This window comes from Micropterus dolomieu, linkage group LG17 (genome assembly GCF_021292245.1).
Source record: "Micropterus dolomieu isolate WLL.071019.BEF.003 ecotype Adirondacks linkage group LG17, ASM2129224v1, whole genome shotgun sequence".
NCBI classification, from domain to species: Eukaryota; Metazoa; Chordata; class Actinopteri; order Centrarchiformes; family Centrarchidae; genus Micropterus; species Micropterus dolomieu.
In genome coordinates, this window is record NC_060166.1 from 8,832,428 (window position 1) to 8,858,562 (window position 26,135).

Genomic DNA, 26,135 nt, shown 5'->3' on the forward strand with positions numbered 1-26,135 from the left:
CACACACACACACACACACACACACACACACACACACACACACACACACACACACACACACACACACACACACACACACACACACACACACACTCCTGCATACACATTAACCCATTCTCCTTTTCCTTTACCTTTCTTTGCAATCTGTCCATCATGGCCCCGCAGCTTTTCCCCAACACCTCCTGCAGTTTTTCCTGCCTCTAACAGTTCTACTCATCCGTACGTCCATCCATCCTAACTTCTTTTCTTCCGTCAGTTTTGGGTCAGTGTAAGAGAGGCCCAGAGGGGGTTGGCATGGCAGCCTGGCGCAAGCACACAAGACTCCTTATTAGACCCCCGGGGTGCCCCACAGGGGGATTGGGAAACCTTTATTTACTGTACATCCTTCCACATCTCACCCCACATTTCAGCCTCTCTCCTTTCAGGTCTCTTGTTGCTCTTTTTTAATCTATTTTACGTTTGGTCTTTTTTGAGTACGGTCCTGCTGTTATTGGAGTAAATTTGAACACACATTTTTTTTAAGCTTCAATGATCAAACTAAGAATGCTCGATAAAGCTAAGTGAAAATAAGACACATTTATCACGTGTCTTACTCCTACTTACAGCAGTAGAAGAGTAAACTTTAAAGGTGAACTTCACATATGCAGTAAGCTTTGGCGATGTCTATTTTTATTATTTTGACATTTCACCAGGGTCTATGGTATATCTCTCTCATGAGAAATCCTGAACAAGCCCATCATTTTCAAATAGCCACGCTATCATCAATAGCAACTGGAGTATTAAAAGCAATGGCAGCCTTTAATGCCGCGCCATGGTCAATTGCTTGAAGTGCAGACATATCAAGAACACCATCCAGTAGATATTTTCTGTTATCTGTTGCTGATAGAGGAGAGACATCAGAGTAATTATATAGAGGTGGAATTATATAGAGGCTATAACAATGGTTAGTGAATGCAACATCCTACTGAACGTAAAATGCACTGTAGATTTAAACTACCCTATTGTTATACGTATTGTTTCAGCTAATGTATTTCTATAAATTCAGATTCTATTTTGTACGGTCTGACACCAGGTGTGTACTCTGCTTTTGTACTGCAGTCAGATAAACCATTAACCAACTTAACAGTTCTCTGGCACTCTTTTAAATTTAAGAACAATTTTGTAATAAAGTTAGAAACTCCAAGATTTGTAGGAGTAAAAGCGAAGGATTTTTACTTTTATCTTTCACTGAAGTCCAAAATTTCATTTGAGCAGTCTGATAAATATGGGCCCAGATCTTGTCGGGCACATTTTTTGAGCCAGTTTTGAAGTGAGTGTGTAGCTGAAGGTGACTCAACTTTAGATGTGTTGAACTGTGAGAACCCCCCCGAAACATGCCACACTTAACAATCAGACAAAGGTCCTGCTGTGTTCAATAACATTCTGTGAATTTAAAAACTCACAAGGATGCAATGTTTTCCCCCACAGTTTTAACGTTGTTAGGGTGAAAAGTCATTACACCATCAAATTCCTTCCTCTGTGCCTCTGTCTAACTCTCCACCCTTTCTTCCTTCAGTCCCCTCACACAGTCCCTCCTCTAGATTAATTGCACAATGATTCTTTCAGATTCTCTTCTTCCTTCCTACACAAGTGTGCTGACACACTTACACTCACACACATAAAAAAACAGCAGGAAAAGGTGTGTGCTGGATCCCCTCCTCCACCTATTATTGAATGGATGAATGTTTTTTAAAAGGAAGGTTGACAGACAAGAAAAGCACCATGTTATCTGCTTTTTGGCTCTCCACTGCACCACCCTGAATCTTTGAGTGATCAAAATCAATAGTCTTTTTCCACTTTCTTATCATGCACAGAAATGGACACACATGCATTCACGCTCTGTGAGGGAGCTCATTATCTGCAGTAAGTAGTGGCATGCTGGGCTAAAACAGTGAGGCTCCTGGTCATTTGGGGTTGACTGCTTGGACTTTAGCCAGCTGTGTGTGTGTGTGTGTGTGTGTGTGTGTGTGTGTGTGTGTGTGTGTGTGTGTGTGTGTGTGTGTGTGTGTGTGTGATCAGCTCTCTAGTCCCATTCTTGTACATTTTAGGCTCTTGTTCCCTCATTTGAAGTCCCCACTATGGGTATGCCTGACTTGTGTGTAGCTGGCATCGAACCACACGCAATGCCACACAAGATAGCAAACACACACACAAGTTCTTGTCTTTTCCCAATGGTCCCACTGTACCTTTGTACGAAAATTGACTTTGCTGATCTTTGTACTTCTGTATCCCTTTAGTTGTTGTTGTTGTGTGTTTGATTAGTTCAGTCCCTCCAACAGAACGATTTGGGGAAAAAATGTAATTGCGATTTTTCTCCCAGATATTGCGATTACGATATGATTTGTAGTTTTTAAGTTTAACCAAAGTTCAATAATCACTGTCAGCCTTTTCTTGACGGAAGCTGCGTCAAGCAGCACAGAACAGATAAACTGGGCAGGAAGTCAGACGCAGAACGGCATAGACAATATAGTCGATTTTCAAAACACCCTGTGCAAACTCCCGACAGTATATCCCGATACTTCACCACGGTGGAAGCACAAATCTCAAGTACAACTGAAAAAATCAATAAAATTCAAAACACGTCAACAATGTAGGGCAGGCTAAACGCTCTGCTGCTGAAGCACTTCAGTATGAGTTGACGCCGGACAGAAGGCGCACAAAACCACAGCATTGCCGCTGCCTGTGTCGACGCCATTATCCCACATGTTTTTATCTAGTTTCGTTTGTTGTAAAATGTACAGCCCTGTGTCCGTAACAGGATGGCAGGATGGCACGGCAAGTCTGTCACACAAGGATGACAACGGAATGAATTTGTAACGCCGTGACTGTTTAAAACGGGTCAGATGCGCTGTATAATTAACCTACCTTTTTTAATCACAGTCATCACGATTAGCTATCGCTTTCTTTCAAATCGCAATTTTGATTTGAAAATGAGCCCCACCTGTTTATATTGGCATTAAATTGACACTGAATTTGAATTTTCCTCACTTTCTTAATAATGATACAGCAGCTATTGTCCATATTTTTCTATTTTTTAAAATGGAATAACAGTGTCTAAGATTGAGGCCTCTGGGTTTCCCAGGAGACAGTCAAGAGGCTGGCTCAACATGTCTGTGATGTCTGGCAGCCATCGCCGATGGACGATGACATCGTCTATCTGCCCAACCCTTATGCAAAGCGTTGGTGACATGATGCCATGACCTCATCCCACCAGATTCCTTGGACAAATGCTACGCTAACTGACATTATGGATACAGTCAGCATACATATACGTTTATAGAAGGCACTTCGGTATTTTTCAGTAACATATCAAGTCTGGCGTCTTTTCATGCAGTGTTTTGGCGTTCATGTAGTACATCTGATCTGGTCACACACCACAACATTTGAAACTGTCGCAGACCTCAACCATGCACTTATGTCAGTGGAACCACATGATTGGCTTAATGTTTCCCAGCTCGCCTTTTAAAAAGCAGATGATCGGCTTTCTTGCGGGAGGGGTGGGATATGTGCACACAACTGCCATCCGTGGCGCTATGGGCTTTCCCTGTAGATTCTATTCAGGATTCTTTTAGTGGCGTGTCTTATCCTAAATCGTCTCTGGTGTAGCTAGCGTTAGCTGTCTCACTTTCATAGGTCCAGATGTGCTGATGACAAATGACTGGACTGTCAAAATTTACACCCAGTAGTCCTGTATTCTCAGCTCTCTATACGCTTCCCGCTGATTTTAATCAGAAGACGGAGTAAAATACAGAGTCACAGAGAAACATACAGAGTGCTGAAAGGGATGGGCCTTAACAACAGCTAACAACACTGGTGCTCAGTTGGTTAATTGCTGATGTGGCCACTGGAATTAAAGTGATATAACAAACTATTTTTAGTGGCATCCCTGCAGATATTGCACCTTCCAAATAAACAGTACCTGAGTTGTCAGAACCAAAAAATCAGTAATGTAGGTGGCATTCTCACTGCAGCAGAAACTGGATTTTTGTTTCAGTTCAACATTTTAAACATGCTTATGAGTACAGTAATGCAGGGAATACAGGGTTCAACACTCAAACACTATTTAAAACGGTATGACAATCCCCCCTTCTTCTTGTTCTAGTTGTTCATTAGAATGTCTGATATTGGAAATAGTTATGTAGCAAATGTTTGAGGTAGAAACAGATGGTTCACTACGGCTATAAGATGGAGCTTCTAAAAGAGCACAGCATACCTAATTCTTAAACATACTATATACATATATAATATGCTCCTGGAGACAATCAGGACTTTTGTCTATAGTCTTTTTCTGTCCTCAGTTTCTTGACTTGTTTTTCCTGCCTGGACTCTTCTTATTAATAAAACATGACGTCTTTTCCTTATCCCCTGTCCTTGTTGTTTTTGTCTTAGTACCCAGCTCAGAATCATAAACAGTTTTGAAATTTTACCAGAGAAGTCCTACATCACTAATGTTGTAAAATTCATGACCTCAGTTCTGGTGTACGGTTCTCAGGAGGGATTTTATGATCCCCTGTGTATTGAGAAAATGTAATGAGCCATGAGTTTGTGAAACTAAAGTTAGAAACAAGGTTGTATCTTTAAAGTTCCTGAAAACTTCAAATTTCCAAGAGGGTCATTATCTCTTGTGTCATCTTATGGGTCCATCTATCAAAAATTGTTGAAAGACAAGGGTAGTAGATTGAGATTCATTTACCCAGCCTGGTTCAAGTAAAGCACCTTATCTCATACACTTAAGATATTCAGATGCTATCTCAGGTGATAAGTTTTTCCCAACCTACCCTTCGTAGAATTTCTGGAGGACCATTGCATCAAAAAAATAACAGGTCAAGGACACGGTCTCCAATCTTTATCTCACCTATTTTTTCATTAAACAAGGTCGCTTTCCCTTCAAGGCATATTTATGGTATTAGAGGCGAAACTGTCACTTGTTAAATTCTGGTTTTGGAAGTCTTTGAACTGTTTTGTTTCTTTCATGTTAAATGTTTAAAGTGGAATTCTTCTTTGGAGATATTTTATGACCTGCAACAAGTTTGCATTATTGTCTCTACTGGTTCTTCCAGCAACTAATGCTCTTAATAGATGTGTTGGAATTATTTGTCACCCGTGCCCTTTCCCTTGCCCCAGCAGCCAGAACAATGAGTTCGGGACAACCCGTTCATCTGGGATCAATTAACCCAGGCAGGCAGGCTCAGCCGAGTGCTCGTTTCTGACTATGCTCAACATAATGATAGGCTTTCAACCAGTAATGTCTTTGTTCTGGATGGGTCTGTTTGTTTTCTTCCTCTAGTCAGATGCAAGTTTCAAGGGGGTGCATCTGAGAAGGTCTATTTCTGCCCTCTTGTTTTTGGGTCTCTTGAGTTTCCGTTGCGTTTGAAGTCTCCTTACTTAATTAAAACTTAGGGCTGGCGATCATGAATGTGGCTGAGAATGCCATGCAGAAAGGCATCTTGGGTAGAACAGCGGTTGGCATTTGATGTCAGAAACCCCAAATCGCTCCCCAAATGTTTCCCTTCTTGATTTTTTTTTTTTCTCTGTTTGTGTTCATTCCCTCTGTTTGTGTTCATTCCTTCCCTACTCCCATAGTGGACTTTTACATGGATCCGGCGAGGTATTTTGAGGCTTGTCAGTCAATTAATCCTTTATACTGAGTAGTGTTTGGTATTGAGAAATGGTTTTGAAGTGGAACCAGCTCCACATTTTTAAGAACAGGCATTCATCAACAAACATTTTCATTCTTTGTAAAGCTTTTTATGACTATTTTTTATCTATTCTTTAAAGTGATGTTTGGTCCTACTGTGCTTTGGTCTACATCACTGGTTACGTAAGCAACAACACATGTTCATAGTATTGAGTTGGTGCTCGATAGCATGGCTGAACTTGACAAAAGACATTTATGGTGGAGCAAAATGTAACCACTGCATGGAAATAACTTTATGCAAGGGTAGAAGTCTATCTGACAAGAAAATGTCCTGCAGAATAGTGCCAGAATTTTTGATGTCTTTAGTGCTTCTCATATTGCCAGAGAATCGGCTTATGTGTTTAAACAAAGTACAAAACTGCAATTTCTGCATGGCAAGAGAGAAAATATAAATATATATCATAGATACTGATGGTCCTGGAATCAGAGACATGTTTTCCCAACTTCACGTGCTGCTTCCTGTCCGTCAGGAAGTCTGTGATCCACCTGCAGGTGGAGTCAGGCACGTTCAGCTGGGAGAGCTTGTCCTGCAGCATGGCCGGAATGATGGTGTTGAAAGCAGAGCTGAAATCCACAAACAGGATCTTGGATGATGAGATGAATTAAAGTCTCTGTTTTTCCCCCACTAGTAGCTGAAGTTTGTCCAGTTTGTTACACAGTGAGCGCACGTTGGAGAGAAATATTGCCGGTAGTGGTGTGCGGAGTCCTCGCCGTCGGAAACGCACAAGCGTCCTGACTCGTTTATCTCTCCTGTGGCGCTTCACTGCCCGAACAACAGCGAGCGTGTCCTTCACCAAAATGGCCAATATTCCACTGATGATGCGAGAAAAGTGGGAAATAAATCCGCTGGTTTTCCCTTGATGTGCATGAGCTCTTCTCTGGTGAAAGAGCTCTAGGAATCACAGCCGAAAACGGTGTTAACACAAAAACAAAACACAGCACACCTAACACCGTGGCAGCTATATGCAGCGCCATCTTGGTTTGCCCGTCTTTGTTTCTAAGATGCAGAAATGAACAAAACAACACACCCTCACAGCAAAACACAAACTGAAGTGCCCAAATTATGCAGATAGGCATTTCAAGCCCAGTGGTTGACCTCAGGCAGCCTTCTTATGGCCAACTTGTGAAAGGCAGATGGTCACTTTACTGTCACAGCGAACGAAATGGTTGGAGGATGGAGAATGATTTGTCCAAATTGGGATAATGGCACACAGTTTCAATTATACATTCATAGAGTGACAGAAGTAGTTGTGAAGAATGGGGAAAAAGAACGTTGGGGAGAAAAGTTCAAATCCTGCCTACTTTCATTCTTCCACACACCTGGCCAGTCAGTGTGATGGGCATGACTGTTAGATTGTCTGTTTCAGAAAGGTTCAAAGAGTATTGGATGCAGTACCACTGAATTTGCCATCACAAAGGGGCTTTCAGATGCTGTTAGGCAATCCAACAAACACATTGTTTGAAGCATATTGGAGCCTTAAGAATAGATTCATACATAGCGATACTTTTTTCAGGCTTGTGCAATTTTTAGGTAAATCGTTTTAGACAATTATGGAAACAGTGTTTATTGCATACCAGTCACGTCTGGCCAATGCCTGAACCATTTAAGAAAGTTATCATTGGTGCTGATAGTAGCACTGATACCAGTGACAGATTCAATTTTATTGACCCTAGTGACACAATTGGCAAAGCTGTACAAATACCATCCATGTTTGATATGGATGGGACTTGCGCAAGCAAGTGCTGTAGTCCTCGGAAACAGCAGTAGTCGACCTTTTCACAGCATAGTTGTGAAGAGGCCTTGTCAAATATGTATTGTCTTGAGCCCATCCTTTCTGTGAATTTGTACCTGCATTGAGCTCCTCCTTTCTGTGAATTTGTAGAATTGGACCTGCCCCTTATTTAGGTAAATGTCCTTGATCCTCCCTTTTTAATGACAGTTCTGCAACTCTGCTGTCAGTCAACCTGCTGTGACTCCAGTTAAACAGCAACTAGGGAGCGTTCTTTTCCTCACAAAACTCTGTGTGTGTGTGTGACTAAAAATAGCCTACAGTCCTCCTGCTTGAGTGTACATGGCAGACGGTGTTTACAAGGTGCCAAGTTTGTATCTGTCATCATTCACAGTTCAGCATTGTCTGAGTGTGTATGTGTGTGTGTGGGTGTGCACTTGCCTGTATGTCATCTAAACATTTCTTCCATCAGGTTCCAAGAAATGGAGGCCTCTTTCCAGTGTCTCTTTTGTCCTGAAATGTAGAGAATCTGTACATTTGATTTTAAAAACAGAAATGTACAAGGTAGTCATTTATTTTTCTTATACCTTGTCACCTGGCATAACGCCTGAGGCCGTGAGGCGTGTGGTTAGCTCCAGCGATATTGGTGCTAAACTGCAGGTGTGATGTGAACGGTTAGATGATCCGGGTGTGCAGGAAGTTTTGGATTTTCATTGTTGCGTGAATAAAAAGTCCGTTATTTTGTCTCCTCTGTATTTGTCAATGAAATAGATATAGATATTCTGTTTTATTTTCAAATACCATTTTTTGTCAAAGATATATGAAGATTTAGTCCGCTTTTGTTTCTTAAAGTCTGCTTTGTCTCATCTTTATTATAGGACAAAGGCTGTTAACAACATTTGTTAACACTATTATCATTACACCACCAGCAACAGCAACAACAGCAACACTACCACCAAAGCAAAATAGAACTGAAATCTTGTTCGTCATGATTTCAAAATGAGAACACCGTGTAGCTAAGCCTTGCAAAGGCAGCTGAAAATGTGCCCGGCAGCCTGTGTTCCATTTGAACAACTGCAGATTTGTTCCAGTGTTGGTTCTGTTCAGTATGTAGTCTGACACACTCTTTGGGTCCTCTCACAAGCAGAGAGACTCTCATGGAGTTTGATAGTCTGGCACTATGCATTTAGGAAAGAGGCTACAGTACTGCATGTTCCAATCCCTTCACTGTGGACTTCAGCTGTGCACCACAGGGTTTGGACTTTGAAGATTAATAGCTATAATCTAGTAAATTCAAATACACCGTGTGTCGGATCTGTTTTGGAGGGCTTATTGAATAGTAGGTTTTGCATGAATTCATAATGGCTGCCAAATCAAATTCTAAATACTTTTTTTTTCTTCTTGTAAATCCCAGAAAAAGAACCAACGCATTGCTCATAGGGCCGCCATCTAGACAATTTCTGTCATCTGAGGAGGCTGCGTGTGTCTGTGGGTGTGGTGATGTTTGATTGTTGTTATTACTAATATCCAATTTTTTTCCACCAACGTCTCCCATGCTGCTGAAATCAGCCATGATGACCTTGACGGACCAGTTGATGCGGGTTTACGTAAATACCTTGCGGTGTTGTGACAGGAGGCCAAAAGGAAGTCATTAGTGCCCCTGTTCCTGTCCACAACCCAGGGGCATTATGGGAGGGTGAGCTGGTGTCTGGGCGGTGTACAAAACCTGGCACTTCCTGTCTCTTGTTCTGCTGACATGACTTCTTTTGTATGTGTGTGTTTTAGTGTTTTTAAGCGTATGTATGTAGTTTCACAGTAAGTATTATTTGTGTGTGTGTGGCGTTATGCTGGGGTCACAGTTTAGGTTGGGGCTTGACTGGTTTTCGGCCAGTGAGAAATTCTACGGTTAATTGCTGAGAGTGTGTGTGTGTGTGTGTGTGTGTGTGTGTGTGTTTCCTCGAAGCAAAAGACAACCTACTTTATAGAATAGACTGAGACTGAGGGAGATTTTTCAGCCCCCGGTGTGCAATTCATTGTTCTACTACACTGACCTCTGACCTTTAGAAATGACTACGATCCGATTCTGTATTGATACCACTATTGATACTTTACTATTATTTAGCGATGGTTATTTGGTAAGACCAGACCCAAGGGGCATGAGGTAGGCCTGCAAGGTATGAGGAAAATATTCAATGTGCGATAACGTTATATATTGACATGACATATCACTTGCAATAAATAAACATTTATTGAAGTGTAGGCTACATAATAACTGCCTGGTTGTTTTTAATTTCACATTTTAAATACAGCTAAATGTTGTTTCTACAGCAGCAACATTAATGTTTACAACTGCAAAGTAACTCAATAACTTTATCTGACATCACAAGTAGTGAGTGAGGTTCAGAAAGAACAACATCAGTCTGTATCAGTCCCTCCTCTCTCGCTGGCTGCAAGTAACGTTACCAGGTAGAAAGAAGAGCGGCTGGTTTGTCTCAGCCAGCACCTGAGTTTTTAAAACTACAGACCAGTCTTTGCTCCAGAAAGACAGCTCTCTATTTAGCTTCTTTTTAATATTTGGCTAATGCCAAGCTAGCGTATATTATTGTATAAAACATACAGGATGAGATACTGAGAACAGAGATGATTAAATTAACCATTTCTACATGTTTAACGTTACCTCACAGTCAGGTGTATTGATAAAGTATTGTCTTTTTACTTGCAAAAGTTTTATTGCGCACACTTGATAACACAGTGACAGTAACAAGCGTAGCTGTCATCAACTATCGTTACAGTAGTTTGGAGCTAACTTAACCCTCACCGTATTTCACCGCGACGGCGCAGCCTCTTGCTCTGCTGCCGCTGTGTGTGTGTGTGTGTGTGTGTGTGTGTGTGTGTGTGTGCGCACGCGTGTAGGAGCCGACAGAGAGCAGGCAGACTGCAGCCTGATGATTTTCTTATCCATTGCATTTCTAATTAAATCAGTAATCAATAATTTTCGAGTTTTGAGAAATTTTGGAACCGGGTCCTTTTGGAACTGGGTCTCAATCCCCATCCCTAGAAATGACCCTGATGGACCAGAGGTCTTCCAGGTCAGTATAAGGTTGAAGAAAAGTAAAGCCAGTCAGCAAGGCTGCAAAAAAGCTGGAAAGCCTGAAATGCTTCAAATCAGGAAGAGATTTGGGTCATATTTTCACTGTCTAATCATTGATTCAAAGAACTTTCCTATAGTTAAATTGCACCTTTGGAAAAATGAAAAATAAATCTTGTCTCTTCTCTGCTTGTTGGTACATATAACTCTGAAACTAATGTCCTTGCCATGTCGGTTTCCAGATGTATGGGCGATACACCCAGGAACTCGGGGAGTACGCCAAAGAGGAGGCCGCACGGCTGAGAGAGAGTGGGCAGAGGCGATCGCTCAGCGAACGAAGCCGGACCCTGGACCTGCTGGAGTACGAAAAGGGACGCTGTGCCAAGTGTCGCAGTAAGTTTCACACCACACGGTCAACGCTGAGACTGATGAAAAGCAAAGTGTTCAAACAGATCCGCTTGAAATGTAAACTTATCCTGCCAGTATACACAATGTCTACAAATTATGATCCAAATCCTGTTATTTAGGAAAAGTGATGCTAATTCTTCTGTATGGAACTTCTGCAACTCGAAATATTCCTCTAATTTGTATAAAAAAGCATAATTTGGCGGGAGGTCTATAAAATCAAGAAGAATGCTTGTAGGCAGCAGAGCTGAGCCATGTCAACATTTTCCATTGTGACCCAATACAATACATAATTGTCCTCAATTAAGTCTACTGTTATTGTTTTTTTTGTGTGTGGCTTTTTGAAATATAAACATGTAAAATGTCTAAAAGTTTTGACATTTAAGGATAGAATGTGTGTCAGAATATGTGTCTTATAGCTTTATGTGGAATGAATATTCATCCAATTGTCACATCTTTGATCAAAGAAACAATCAAATACTGCTCAGCCCTGGTGGGCAGAGCCTATTTTAGTTCTTCCAAGAACAATTTTATAAAATCTCTCTTTGGGATTACATTACAATTTAAATAGCTCAACATGAATCCTGTACGGCTCTGCGTGAACCACAAAAAGAAGGTAAGAAAGCCTGAAATGCTTCAAATCAGGAAGAGATTTGGGTCATATTTTCACTGTCTAATCATTGATTCAAAGAACTTTCCTAGAGTTAAATTCATAAAACACAAGCACTCACATAGTATCTCAGTACCTTAGCACTTAAGACCATTGTACTGTAAATCATCGCTCATCATACCACTTTATATGTGATATTTCCAAGCAGTCAATAATGAGGTGTGCCTTTAAACAGAGTGCCCTGTGGTACTAAGAAGGTCAGGAACAGTGATTCACTCAACCTTTCACGTGTATTTTAATGTCACTGAACATCATATTTTACTGTAGTCTGAGCTACAGTCCGCTGATTCGCTAACTGCTCACAGGGATTTCTCTGGAGCCCTTCTAATGGGACTAAAACACCAGATGAACGAGAGAAACGTGATGGGTTTATTAAAATCTGAGAAGTCTGGAAATGTCACAGACTTGGATGTTTACATGAATATTGTACAGGAAAGGAGAAAGAATTTCATTTTTAGACTGAATTAAAAGATATCGTATGAATAATCATTGGTGATGACTGCAGTTCAGACAGTCATGTCAGTTTGCGTCACAGCTGCAGTGGTAACTTTAAGCATTATACTGTAAAATACAATATATCTGCCCTATTAAAAGAAAGAGTAACAGTATACACTCCATATAGCAGCCTGAACCATCTGAAGCATCACTGCCTGAAGGGGGAACAACATTTGAACATTACCTTAGTGTTAGAAATGTAATACTAAAGGCAGTTTACTGCTCAAAAAGAGACTTACTGCTTTTTGCTTTGGGAGCATTGATCATGTTGAACAGTGGGATAGGAAGGAAAGGAGAAGAAATGCTGCAGCTCTGGACAATCGTCACAACAAAAATCCTGTGCTGTGAGTCTGTGGGTGAATCCGGTATTTAAATGCATAGGTGGATTCATGTTAAGATTCCCCCACCTTTCCCTTTGCGCTGTTGTTGGGAATAATAATAACTGTGTGTGTGTGTGTGTGTGTGTGTGTGTGTCAGAGTGAGAGTGTGCGCTGTAAGTAAAAATCCCTTCTCTCATCTTCCACATGCATCAGAATGACTTGTGTTTACAGCCTGTGTTTAATCCTGTTATGCGTCCTATACACAGTCTTACCTAATGTCATGATCATTTGCTTCATGGGCGCGCGCACACACGCACACGCACACGCACACGCACACACACACACACACACACACACACACACACACACACACACACACACACACACACACACACACACACACAGCATCAGTTGCAAATGGTGTGTGTTTGTGGTCATGTCTAACCTGTTGAGACTTGCCAAATGATATCTACAGTTGTGTTCAAAATAATAGCAGTCCAACATCATTAACCAGAACAATCACGGTTTTTGAAATTATATTCCTACATGGCAAATAATTTACTAGTAGGTGTAATAGAGTAATAGAAAACCAACAGAACCAACAGTCATGGAAGGCATGCTGCCAATTTTGTGTAATTGAATCATTAATTGAAAGGGGCGTGTTCAAAATTATAGCAGTGTGAAGCTCAATTAGTGAGGTCATTCATTTTATGAAAAAACAGGTGTCAACAGGAGGCCCTCATTTAAAGACAAAGGCAGCAAATGTTGTAGTGCATTTCTCTCTGACATTCGGAGTAAAATGGGTCGTTCCAGACATTGTTCAGAAGAACAGCATACTTTGATTTAAAAAGTTGATTGGAGAGGGGAAAACATATAAAGAAGTGCAGAAAATGATCTCAAATGCTTTAAAATGGCAACCAAAACCAGAAAGAAGTGGAAGAAAACAGAAAACTACCACTCGAATGGATGGAAGAATAGCCAGAATGGCAAAGACTCAGCCAATGATCAGCTCCAGGGAGATCAAAGAGGGTCTAAAGTTACCTGCGAGTACTGTAACAATTAGACGCCTATGCGAAGCCAAGCTATCAGCAAGAAGTCTTGGAAAGAGCCATTGTTGAAAAAAAACATGTGCTGAAGAGGTTACAATTTGCCAAAGAACGCATTGACTGGCCTAAAGAGAAATGGTGCAACATTTTGTGGACTGATGAAAGCAAGATTGTTGTTTTTGGGTCTAGGGGCCGCAGACAGTTTGTCAAATGACCCTTAAACACTGAATTCAAGTCACAGTACAGTGAAAACAGTGAAGCATGGTGGCACAAGCATCATGATATGGGGATGTTTATCACATCCCAGGGATAATGGACCAGTTTGAATAAATCAAAATACTTGAAGAGGTCATGTTGCCTCATGCTGAAGAGGGAATGCCCTTGAAATGGTTGTTTCAACAAGACAACGACCCCAAACACACCAGTAAGTGAGCAACATCTTGGTTCCAGACAAACAAGATTAACGTTATGGAGTAGCCAGCCCAATCCCCGGACCTTAATCTAATAGAAAACTTGTGGGGTGACATCAAAAATGCTGTTTCTGAGGCACAACCAAGAAATGCAGAGGAATTGTGGAATGTAGTCCAATCGTCCTGGGCTGGAATGCCTGTTCACAGGTGCCAGAAGTTGGTCGACTCCATGCAACACAGATGTGAAACAGTTCTGAGAAACAACTAAATACTAGTTCAGTGATTGACAGTGTATAGAAATAAAAGCTTTTTAAAGGATTTGGGCCTTTTGTCACACACTGCTATTGTTTTGAACACAACTGTACATCCTTACACTAGCTTTGTCTCTCTCCCTCCTTCTACTTTTATTAGTCTGTGAGTGTCATCTCTTCTCAAGCAACACTCAGAGAATAAAGCATCAAGGATTGTCATGCACTTGATACAGTGGTATACCACAAGGGCATATACAGTCTCCTCTAAAAGTATTGGAAGGGTAAGGCAAATTCCTTTGTTTCTCCTTAAGAGGAGACTGAAGGGAGAAACACCCCGAAACAAACAAGAACTGAAAGAAGCTGCGGTAAAAGCCTGGAATAGCATCACAAATGAAGAATGCAACAGTTTGGTGATGTCGATGGGTCGCAGGCTTGAGGCAGTTATTGCAAGCAAGGCTTATACCACCAAATATTAAATGTTATTTACTTTAAGATTATTTATTCCATAACCTTTGTTCACCTAAGAATGCTGTGGTCTAATACAAACGGTGATATGTCCTGAGTTGTTTAACAAATCTAGATGTGAAAACCAGGAAATAAAAGCTGAAATTCTGAACTCTTGTCTCATACTCTTCTTTTGATCTTAAACCCAAATGTCTTCAGTGAACAACAAAAACAAAGGAATTTGCCTTACCGTTCTAGTACTTTAGGAGGGGACTGTAGTACATGCATGTACATACATTCAAACTTTATGAATAAAATACAATCACAATCAAAGGTAGACTTTATGTAAAGTAGGGGACTGTATAATATACTGTACCAAAAGGGAACCACAATAAATCAGTCCTGTACATGTACTGCATATCTACAGTAACTAAAAGAGAAAGGAAAGTAAAACAATTCAGGCAGGGGTAGTACCAGTGTAGTAGCTCAGCCTACAGCATGCAGTAGTTGCTTGAAATGATAGATTGACGTAACTAGATATACAGGACATATATTCCATACCATTTAGCCAGGAAGCATGTGTAGCCTTGGAATAAACCGGGTACGACAATGAAACGGTGACCGATTTAATGGTAAACCATGGGAATATTACGTTAGTATTAACGTTACAAAATGTAATTATCATTAAAATAGTGTTTGATTACCATGATTTGAAAAACTCGCTGTAAATATTGTAGGGCTGACTCTGCATAGTCGAAGATTTGATGCGTCGATGGGCAGGGCCTGATTCGACTGTCAATCTCACAGTCGAAGCTTCGCAGCGAAACAAGGATCATGCCATTTTGGCGATATGGGGGGTGCTCAACGTCTGATTTTACATAGAACTACCAGTTTTTTCTCCCAAAAAGTTAATATACAGCCTATTACAATATACATTTCAACGTTTAATACTGTAAATAAACATGTAAAAAGAAAACAACTTACAATAAATGTTTTTAAAGTGCGTAAATAAATCCAAAATTATAACCCTAACCCCATACAAGACTGCTCTGTATTCATGTCAAATGTTAGGCTTGATCTTCTTAAAACTCATTTATTAGTGTACACATTCATTGTATATACTTTATAACAGCTTTAATGTTGATGCACCTTTGATGTGCATTGCATATGTTTGCATATTGCATATTATATTAAGGTTTATGTAAACAAAAAGTGCACAGTGCTGCTAATTTACTGTAACTGCACATTTGTGGTTTTCAAAATAAAATTATTTCAGTGTGTGTATCAGTATTTATTGAACATTTTCAGCACATTTTAACAATAAATTTCATACTGTTTTATCTCTAGTCAGTCTACATGAACCCTGAAACACTGAATCAGAATGCGTTTTTACTGGGAATAAACTGGGGGATTTGATTAAAAACATTGGGAAAACTTTGAATGCCAGAATGCATAAGTTAGGTAAACCTCTCTCACATTTATCCCCCGACCCTAGGTACATTTTTAATAACCTGGCGTTTTCCCTGTATTTCTGAATGATGAGAGATCAAAGTGACTGAAAGAAGTTGCTGCTAAAGTGCTGTTGAGCACGTTAGTAACATTTTTCTCTGTGCAACTGCCTGTTCTCTGTAAATGCAGCTCCCTCTGCTGTTAAGAAGTGCTCCATGCACCCAGCACTAATCTCTTATAGATCCTAAATGCTGTGTGTGTGTGTGTGTGTGTGTGTGTGTGTGTGTGTGTGTCCTCTGCTCTCATCTTGGTGATGAGTTTTGCTGTTGTTTCACTGGCAGCTGATGAGTCAGCCATCCATCTCCCTCTTCCTCCCCTCATCCTCTTTGTAAGGATCAGGACACCGCTTTGCCAGCAGTTGAATTCATTTGTCCCTCGGCAGCTAGCTTCAAGCATAGGAGATTTGATCTGGATTGCGCTGTGGCCACACACACACACACACACACACACACACACACACACACACACACACACACACACACACACACACACACACACACACACACACACACACACACACACGCGCGCGCGCGCTACTTTTCTCTCTGCAATGAGAAAAAGGCAAATATAAACACACAAAAGTTGAGGGACAGACGTAAAACAAGAGGTGACTGGCTGAAAATATATGTAAATATAAACTGACACGCACACACATTCTTCTTCATTGCTGCTTTGGGTTATGACTGCAGCTGCTGTGGAAGACGGGGAGGTACTCTCACTTACACACACACACACACACTCAAATACACAGTATTCCCCTGCTTAGATCAGCGCAATCTCTCTTTATTATTGCTCACTCATACGGTTTTGTTATTCATATCTTAGACACATGCACACACACACACGGAGAAACAAACTCAAATCTTACTATTCATTTGCTGGTGTTTAATGATGCTGAATGGTGCAGCCAGCAGCAGAATCTCAAGCCCATCATCTGCGCTCTCTGGCCCCGTAGGAGCTGTCATCTTTTAAACTGTGTTAGCAGTGTGTGTGCGTGTGCTTGTTTGTGTGTGTTTATGCCATGCGTGTACAACTCCTCCAACAGCTCCGCAGACCTAGCAGCTCCAGGCATTGTTCACGGTGACCTATAATGACAGCCGAGCAGCTCCAACAACAGGTAGCTTATTTTGCCAATTTCGTTGATAAAAGAAACAACTAATAGCCATTTAACAGCCACATAAAAAAAGTAAAAATCATAAAAGTTTTTATCACTGTATATTTGAACGGCAGTGGTAGATCGATGTACATATTGCCTAAATTAACTTGTTGACATGTTTTTATACCACAGACATGTATAATATCAAGACTAAATTCAGCTGCTGCTAAATTTACTATTTCCTCCTCTTTGTTTTATGTGATATTATATAAAAACGTTAAATTCTGTTATGGTGAAAACAAACTAGCTAAATTAAAGCTAGCTAAACAAGTCCTGCTAGCCTAGCTTAGCAGAGCAGCAGTAACTGCCATCTCAGCGTTTGACTCAATATGGGGTTAAGGTTAAGCAACTTTTAAACCACATATGTAATACATTTTCACATCAATTTATTATATTGATTTTATGGTAGTCATTGGTAGAAAGCTTATATATTTAATTAATGTTTTATCAAGTTAAGATAAGACTTTATTGATCCCACACTGAGGAAATTCACTCATTACAGGAGCTCAAGATACACACAGCAGATTGAAAACTGCGCATTAGATAAAAAATAAATTAAAAAATACAAAATAAGAGTTTATACAGTACACTATTACAGATGAATTGATAATAACATTGAGCTTTCACTGCTCTTCTGGCAGCATACTGTAATTTATACTTACAATACAATGATATATTTCATAAACTAGTACAAGACTTAGTAACTATGTCCAGAAATTTGCTGTAAATTATGTTTAGGCCACACTTTATGGTTATTGTTAATTTTACATTCAAAAAAACATCTCATTGCTGGGCTCCCTTGGTGTGGACACTCTAATCTATAGTTTCTTTCAGATACAGTGTTCATTAACTAAAACACTATTTAGAAAAGCTGCGTCTCAGTTTTACCAGATTACCCTCCAGTGTGCCTAATTTCAGGCATGAAATCAGGCATGTTGGTGTATTAAAAGATCTTTCAACATCAAAAATAAAGAAGAAAAAAAGACAGAGCACAGTGACCTATTTAACCACTCTTATCGTTTTTATGTCTTATAATGAATCACATGTTTAGCACAGATTAGAATCAAAGGCAAAACTCTTGAGGACCCATTTCAGTCCTGTGGATGAATTGTAGTGTTGCCTGCAAAAGTCAACAGTCAGTTTATCTCCACAATGTGAACATTTAATTTTTAGCTTTTAACTGGTGACTTTTAAAGCTTGACTGGGTCTGCCCCTACAGCTACACCCCACATCTATCATTCCCTGACGAGGCACCGAGCAGTCTTGCATCACTTGCCAGGGCACCTTTGCCCTTTCCAGGGCTCTGGAAATGCTGAGTGGATCTTTTTGGAAGAAATGTACATTTCATCAAGGTCAAACGATCAATCCTTGAGGCAGTTTCAGAAAGCTGCCTTACCTGCAGTTTTCAACTTGCAGTGAGTATATCAGCTTGTGCAGTTTGCCACCAAGATATGAAGCAAGTGTTCAGGACATAATGCTTCAGCGATTGTGATTGCTCTAATCTTATGAGATCTTCCATCCATTTTTGTTGAAATAATGGCTCATTATGTTGATGTTGAGTTGCCATTAACAACTGTTTGACTGAAGTATATTCTGAGTTTTGTCAGGAGTCGAAGGCAACATTTTCCATATGGCACATCGTACCATCTTTTAATAATTTACTTTAAATTGTTAATTTCCATCAATGCAAATGTGCCTCCAATTGGGAACCATTTAACTCATTTAATCTCCTAATAGGTGTGTGTTGACAAGATAATATGATATAATCCGCTATTTAAATAGAGTATGGAGTAATGAATCCAAATCCCCACTGCTGTCCACTGTAACTCTGATTTGAATTGATAGCAGGTGTTAGTTTTCTGGGTAGTTGGGCTTATTTACGTCATGTGTAGGTCAGCTGACTTGTTCACGTTCTCCTGTTTTGTGAGTGGAATATTGGATGGGGGTGCTTAATTAGCCAATAATAATGTAGACTTCCTGGCGATCTATAGCAGGCAATCTTAAGGATACAAATACCACAGGGACCTGAATAATCCAGGTGCTGTTGTTCAGTTAGTTTTATGAAGTCCATTGCTTTTTATACAGGACTCCCTGCTGTGACCAGCCATGTTGAAATTTTATTTGTGTGCGCATCTACAGTGTTGCTTCTTTCACCCAGCCAGAACAAAGTGGTCTGAACAGACGAACAGAGTGAGTAACCAGTTGACATTGCTATTGATAGAGCTCTGTGCTGCTGCTAAAAATATCTAAATCTGACGAGGTTTGCCAACTATTTTCAGTAATAAATATGTCCAGTGTTCACACCTTTAAAAAGGTAACACTCGCAAAACTGCTCATACCTGCTGAGTCAGGTCACAGTGGTGGAAGAAGTCCTCTTTCTGTGAGTAACATATTATCAAGTGTGACATTATCAGATGTTAAAGCTGTGTACTAATGTGTGAATAGCGTTTTGCTAGTATTAACTGTGTTATTCACAAGATAAATCTAGAGGGTCATTAGATAAATGTGATAACTGATTAAAAGAAACATTTTTACAACAAAAATTTCTATTCATATTTTGGACTTTTCAAAAAAATATTGAACATTTTGACTTATTTAGGCCTCCAGCTGTAATTTAAAGACATGAAATGTCTCTTTAGTGGAACTGCTAACAACTCATACACGCTGGAAACAAGACAAGGAGACCCAACAGCAATCTGCAAAGGAATTAGTAACTAACTACAGCTATCAAATAAAATGTAAAAAGTCCAATATTTCCCTCAAAATTTTAGTGGAGTAAAAGTAGAAAGTGATTTAAAATGTATATATTTAAGTACCTCCAAATTGTATTGAAATAGAGTACTTGAATAAATGTACTTATATATGTTCTACACTGCCTGTCTTTCAGACATCAAATGCTTTTTTGGTACGTCCACTTTTCTGTCCCATTAGTTCTGAATCCCAAAGTTAGGAAAATTGGTTTGAATTTGAGGAACAAGGGAAGCTGTCAAGGGAAGTTAGAACAGCAAAGCTGAATGTGTTTTCATACCCACAGTGCCTCCATTTGGAGACCATAAACTGGAAAACAAGTGCCACAAGGATGAACAGACTGTGTTTTCACTGACTGTTGGCTGTTCAACCACCCAGTATAGTCCTGTGGGAAAGCTTGTTATTTTGTCAGCTGACCAGCAGGCTGCAGTATTGAGCTTCGCAGCAGAGTATTCAGAAAGAAGCTCAAAGTAGAAAACTGTGGTTAGAAGTAAGACAGGGACCTCAGAGAGGTAGCCTGATCCTGGCAGTCCTCTCTTCCTCTGGGGTGTGTGTGTGTGTGTGTGTGTGTGTGTGTGTGTGCGTGCACGCTCAGGTGTGTAATCTCTAGACGTCAGGGAGCATCTTGTCACACTCTGTCAGACTGCCTGCTCATGGTGAATCAAAATATTTGTACATTCCTCCCTAATCCATCTAGTATTTTTGCTATTTCACATTTAATTTAAATGTTCGGGTGGGGTTAAGCCTAATGTCATTACCAGATGTATCCACCAAAGTAATGCCAATGAAACAATTGAATTTCCCATGTCTGTTACTGTGCTCTAAAGGTTGATGGTATAAAGATACGGCGTTTCATTTGAGACTTGACCATTTTAAATTGAATCCCCGCACATGACAGGGTTAAATGGTAAGGATTACACAAGCAGTGTGATTACATTACTCTGTGTGTGTTTGTGCATTTGTGCAGCGTAATAAATTCTGTTAAAAGAGCTCAGCCATGAGAACGGACATGAAATATTGAGCTGACAAGAGGAACTTGCCCTGCGCGCAGGGCAAGTTCACACACACACACACACACACACACACACACACACACACACACACACACAAAATGCAGCGGTAGAAGGTAACTCTCTGTGATTCCAATTCAAATCCCGGTCGAGCTTAATTTATCTTAGTGATCGGACGGGAGTTGCCAAAGGAAATTTACATCAATCCTATTGGGTATTTTTTCTTTCTCTCTTTTTCTCAGTTGAATTCAACATTATTTTGGCCTTGATTTGCCTAAAAAGCGTAAAGTAAAAGATCATGTTTTTGTCTTGCATCAAAAAAGAAACGAGGGGAAACATTCAGATAATGAAATGTCTATTTTTATCTCTCTGTCTCAGTTTCTCTATCTTTCATTGTTTCTGTTGCTGGATGTGTGTGTGTGTGTGTGTGTGTGTTTATTTGGGGGGGGGGTCACCTTTAGCTTTAGTAACCATGCGTGAGGCTTCAGGCTGCTGTCATTCACTTTCACTGCTGATGTCACGGGTTCCCACATGGGCTCCCAGCATCCCAGAAGGGACAAACACTCACACACTCACACAAACACCGTGTAAGCAGCTGTGCCCACAAGGTAATGAAATATACACAGCTGTCTTTTTCTTCTTTATTTTCCCCCCTCTGTCTCTCTCTCTTTCTCTCATTCCACCTGCACTGCTGTGTCATTTAATTGGTTCCAAGACACACGCTTTCTCTCTCTCTCTCACTCTCACACACACACACACACACATTATTTTGCTTCAACAGGTGTGATGTCAGCAGGAGCTCACCATGGTGCTGCATGTTGCTATGGTGACCGGCGGGCGCCTAGCGACCAACAGTTGCTCACATGCTCTTGTCGTCTTTAATTTTCCTCCTTTTTTTTCTCTTTCCTCTCCATTTTATTGCGTTCCTTGTCTCCTCTCCTCTATTTTCATCTCCTCATCCCCCTTTCTCCTACTCTTCACTTTTTTCGGCCGTCTTCATCCTGTCTTTATTTCCCCACTCACTCATTTGTAGGCTGAAAACTTGATTGAAATGGCAGAGCAGAAGAGCACCTGACAGGCTAATGGCAGGTCCAGGTGGAGAATGGACACATTTGTCGTGGGACACACACATGGGCGTGCTTTCACAAACACACACGTACACACGTGTTCTCTTACACGTTAACTGATTACACTTCCCATGTTGCCACTTTGGTGACCTGCGTGAGGTGCAGGCTCCTGTATTTTGTGCACACCGTGTGTGTGTGTGTGTGTGTGTGTGTGTGAGTGCGCATGTGTGTTCCCAGACTTCTAATTCCTTCTGACATGTTGTCACAGCAGTTTAGCACGGATTAGCAATACACATTTGGAATTTTAATTTTGAACGACCTTTTATTGAACGGTAAAACCAACAACACTGCCAAATAAATATCCAAATATTCCACCTTTAGTAAACCAGAATAATAAATAAACCAAGCACTGAAGGGAGAATCAAGTGATTAGATAAGAGATTAAGTGGAGATGGAAGGAAAGGAAGGACTGTGTTAATGCTGTTAGTCAGTTTCAGTTCTCAGGTGTAGTGTTTCAGGGCTGAAAGTTAAAAGATTAACTCCTGTCCTTGTTGTCTGCCTCTTCATCAATAGTCATACTCAACACACACACACACACACACACACCACTGCTCTGCTCTGCTGGTTATACCATTCTCTGTCAACTGAAATAAACACACAAATCAAACCTTTCTAGGTGCCTACCTTTAAAAGGACCAGGTGGATCACTACAGGAATGTAGCAAAAATTACTTTCCAAATCATTTATATCATTGCATTACTTGTAATTCAGCCCTGCGAAGGCAGAACACAAACTAGTTTCTAAATCAATAAAGCTCCACAAATCAATATTTTTACATTAACTATGGTTGGAAAATAACTTTGTGTAATGTGAAACATGTCTCCCATAGAGACAAACCCAGAGAGTCGTATCACCCATTTCTGCAGTTCCTTTTTCCAGCAATAGCCCAGCACCAAACAGCGGGCAAAGTTGGTCATTAGCTGGTGAAGAGAGTTTAACTATTAATCTAGCAGCTAAAGACCGGCATGGCTTTCTCACGAGTTGGTGGAGACCAAAACAGCGCTAACTATAATACTTAATGATGCCAGAAATGCACCTCTAAATTAATGCTAATGAAAGTAAGCTATGTTCAGGGCTGCAACCAATGGTTACATTATCAATTAACCCTGTTGCTGTGGACCTTTTGTTGCATCTCTCTCTCCCTTGTGTATTGTCATCTGTCGCAGTCTTATGGGTAAATGTTACTGTATTCACTTTTTGGATCCATTAATGATGTTCCCCAGGTCAAATTGACCCAGGACACAATTGATTTTTAATCAATACAGAAATGTCTGTGTATAAAGAATGTAAATACTTACTGAACATTTTATTTTACATTAGTAGCAGATATAATAAACAACGCAATTGTTTCCATTTCCTGGAACATAGATAAAATGTAAAGTGCCAGTAATGTTTTTGGTAAAGTACATGTGCCATCTGCATGTGAGGTGTTACCTTGCCTAACTCCTCTAGAAGGAGCCCTCTCTTCTGGAGCTACCCACAGTGGCATCCTGGATTCAGCATTAAAACCCTTTTTAGTGAAAACCAAGTAAAATACAAAAAAGAACTAAGTTATATGTTCTCCATAATGAGAAATCAGTTTTTAGTGTAGTTCAAAGTTGCTACACGAGGTGAAAGAGACACATCAGTGTTTTTTCTAAATAAAGCAGGACATTAGTTGTCATGGTTGAGTCCGCTCACCAACTTGCTTAAAAGTTGGAACAGACACACAGCTCATGGGAGAAAGTGTAACCTTCTGAAGTTATCATTATCTCCTTTGACCAGCGGGAAAAAATGTGAAACAATGATAAAAGATACACTTTATTACTCCAGAACTTGCCTGAGAACAATCATGTTTTTTAAATTTTCTTCAGTATGAAAGTAATCCAGTGACAGTTTTCCATCCATGGGTACACTGCAAACAGGAACTGCTACTATTAATAATGTTTACAATGAATTTCCTGGTAAATGATTAAGTAACTAAATGTTCCAGCTCCAAACATCTTCCCATAAAAATCTTTACATCTTTAAAAAAAGAACAAATCAGGCTGTGTATCTGTCAGCTATTGGACTCGTTGAACAAAGTGCACAGAAAAGTCACTCATGTTTATACGTGGTGGTTCACAATGGAGATCCTTAACATTAACCATGTACACATAATATGTACTTATGCACCCACTGAGACTGTAATGTTCCCACCACGAAAATCTCATTCCAGGCAACTGAGAGCTCGTGTTCTTTTCATATTTTCTACTTGTAACTACTTGAAACACTTAAAAGTTTTCAAATTATAGCTGTGATCAAGGTAATGTACCGGAGACCGGAGCGTGATTGGATAATGGTTTATGACACACTTCACTTCAGCATGCACTGCATATACCAGATCAGCAGTCAACAGGCAACATTAACCTGGCAAAAGACTGAAGAACACATGCTGTTCACTGTTTAAACGCACTCACTGGAACCCACACACGCAGGTTTTTTAAATATATACGACCATGGGTTTGTGTCCTGCCCGTGTGTGTGTGTGTTGGGCGCCACACTGATGCACAATGGGGGTGTTCAGACGTCATTCACATTCCGCTGCCAGCCAACTCCAGAACGTAAAATAAGTGACACACGAACACACACAAACACACTGTTAAACTCTGTGGTTGTTGGTGTGTGTGTGGGAGAGAGAGGGAGAGAGAGTGAGGGAACTTTCACTTTAATATATCAAGTAACCAAGGAGACTTGGGCCTCTGATCAATATTTGATTCAGTGCCACTCGAGCAGATTGTGTGTGTGCGTGTGGTGTACTTGCACTTCTGTTGTCCGTTGCTTTTACTATGGAGGTTGTGGCGCTGGTCCAATGTGTGTGTGTCAGCAGAGACAATAGTCACTACCCACAGTCTTAGCTTACATTCATTTTGTCATCTCAGAGACATCAGGTTGAGCCAAGATGGCACCCATAACAACAATAGCTGGGATAATTAAGATGGTGACATATTTAAAAATTGCTACACCTGTCCCAAGGTGCTAGATGTCCAAATTAGGGTTCCCGTGGTTATTCCAACATACAGCATAAAAGGGAACGCTGCCATTCAGTATCAATGCTCTTCAACACAGAAACAAGAGAGACACACACTGATTGTCATCTCAAGATGATATATTTAGTGGTGTTTGATTCTTATATTGACTAAATTCGAAGCTCGGAAAACCATGTTTCTCCGCCAGCCGATCTGTTTGTTACTGTGAGCAAAGGGGTTCTACATTGAAACATTGTACAGGAACTCAGTGGACATTTTTATCATAAACTTAATGTATCTATAACTATAATGTACTGTAATCTATAACTTTTATTAATGTCACCTTAAAAGGTTAACGTTTATTGAATGAATTTACTGCTGAGTGTTCACTCAACAGTTAAATTAAGTTTTTAAAGAAGCATAGTCAGCATATTTGCAGACTTCCTTGCATGCATCGTCATAATTTTACAGAAAGCCCTCTTTTTGTAGCTTGAAGAACCTTTGAAGGGGCATTGTGGAGTTTCCAGCAGCCACTAGCGGTGCGGTTTTAAGATTGCAACCAGGCGTGTGCTCGTACACGTGCTCGCTTGAACTTATGAGCATAACCAGAAACACAACCGCTTTCATACAGAGATCCTGCAATCAACGTAGAAACACCGGCATGCCGGCTGTGGCTTTTCACACAGACATGTTCAGGCTCTGTTAATTCAATGTTCCCAACTCTGAGGCAGATCAACCCTGGCGCTCCGTACCTTTCATACAGCGCAGCGAGACAATGGCATATTGGCACAATACTCTGAGTGAGAGCGGCTATAGACAGACAGGGAGACAGCTTCACACAACATACAGTAATATTTTTATCAGTGGCAGGTTGAACTAATCCATACTGGTTACATGATACCGTTACATTTATTGCATTTAGCCGACATTCTACATCGGTGTTAGCTCGCCTGCTGCTTTTCAGTAACTAACATTCCTCTCTGTGTGTCTTTCACCGGAAGC

The 26,135-nt window shown here is 40.4% G+C and overlaps 1 protein-coding gene across 3 annotated transcripts in view; it reads left to right on the forward strand.

Annotated features, from left to right (window-relative positions):
• The window catches only part of clcn2c (chloride channel 2c), a 176,932-nt gene that overhangs the window by 41,724 nt on the left and 109,073 nt on the right, over positions 1-26,135 (forward strand). Inside the window, exons 1-2 of one of the 3 annotated variants that reach the window (XM_046073720.1) lie at positions 17,068-17,222; positions 18,481-18,676. Coding sequence is in view for 1 of the 3 variants with exons in the window: in XM_046073718.1 (XP_045929674.1) it covers positions 10,798-10,948 (151 nt within the window). In the remaining 2 variants the exon portion in view is untranslated. Of the gene's footprint in view, positions 1-10,797; positions 10,949-17,067; positions 17,223-18,480; positions 18,677-26,135 lie in introns of those variants that run through there. The other 2 variants (XM_046073718.1, XM_046073719.1) reach the window with 2 other exon arrangements.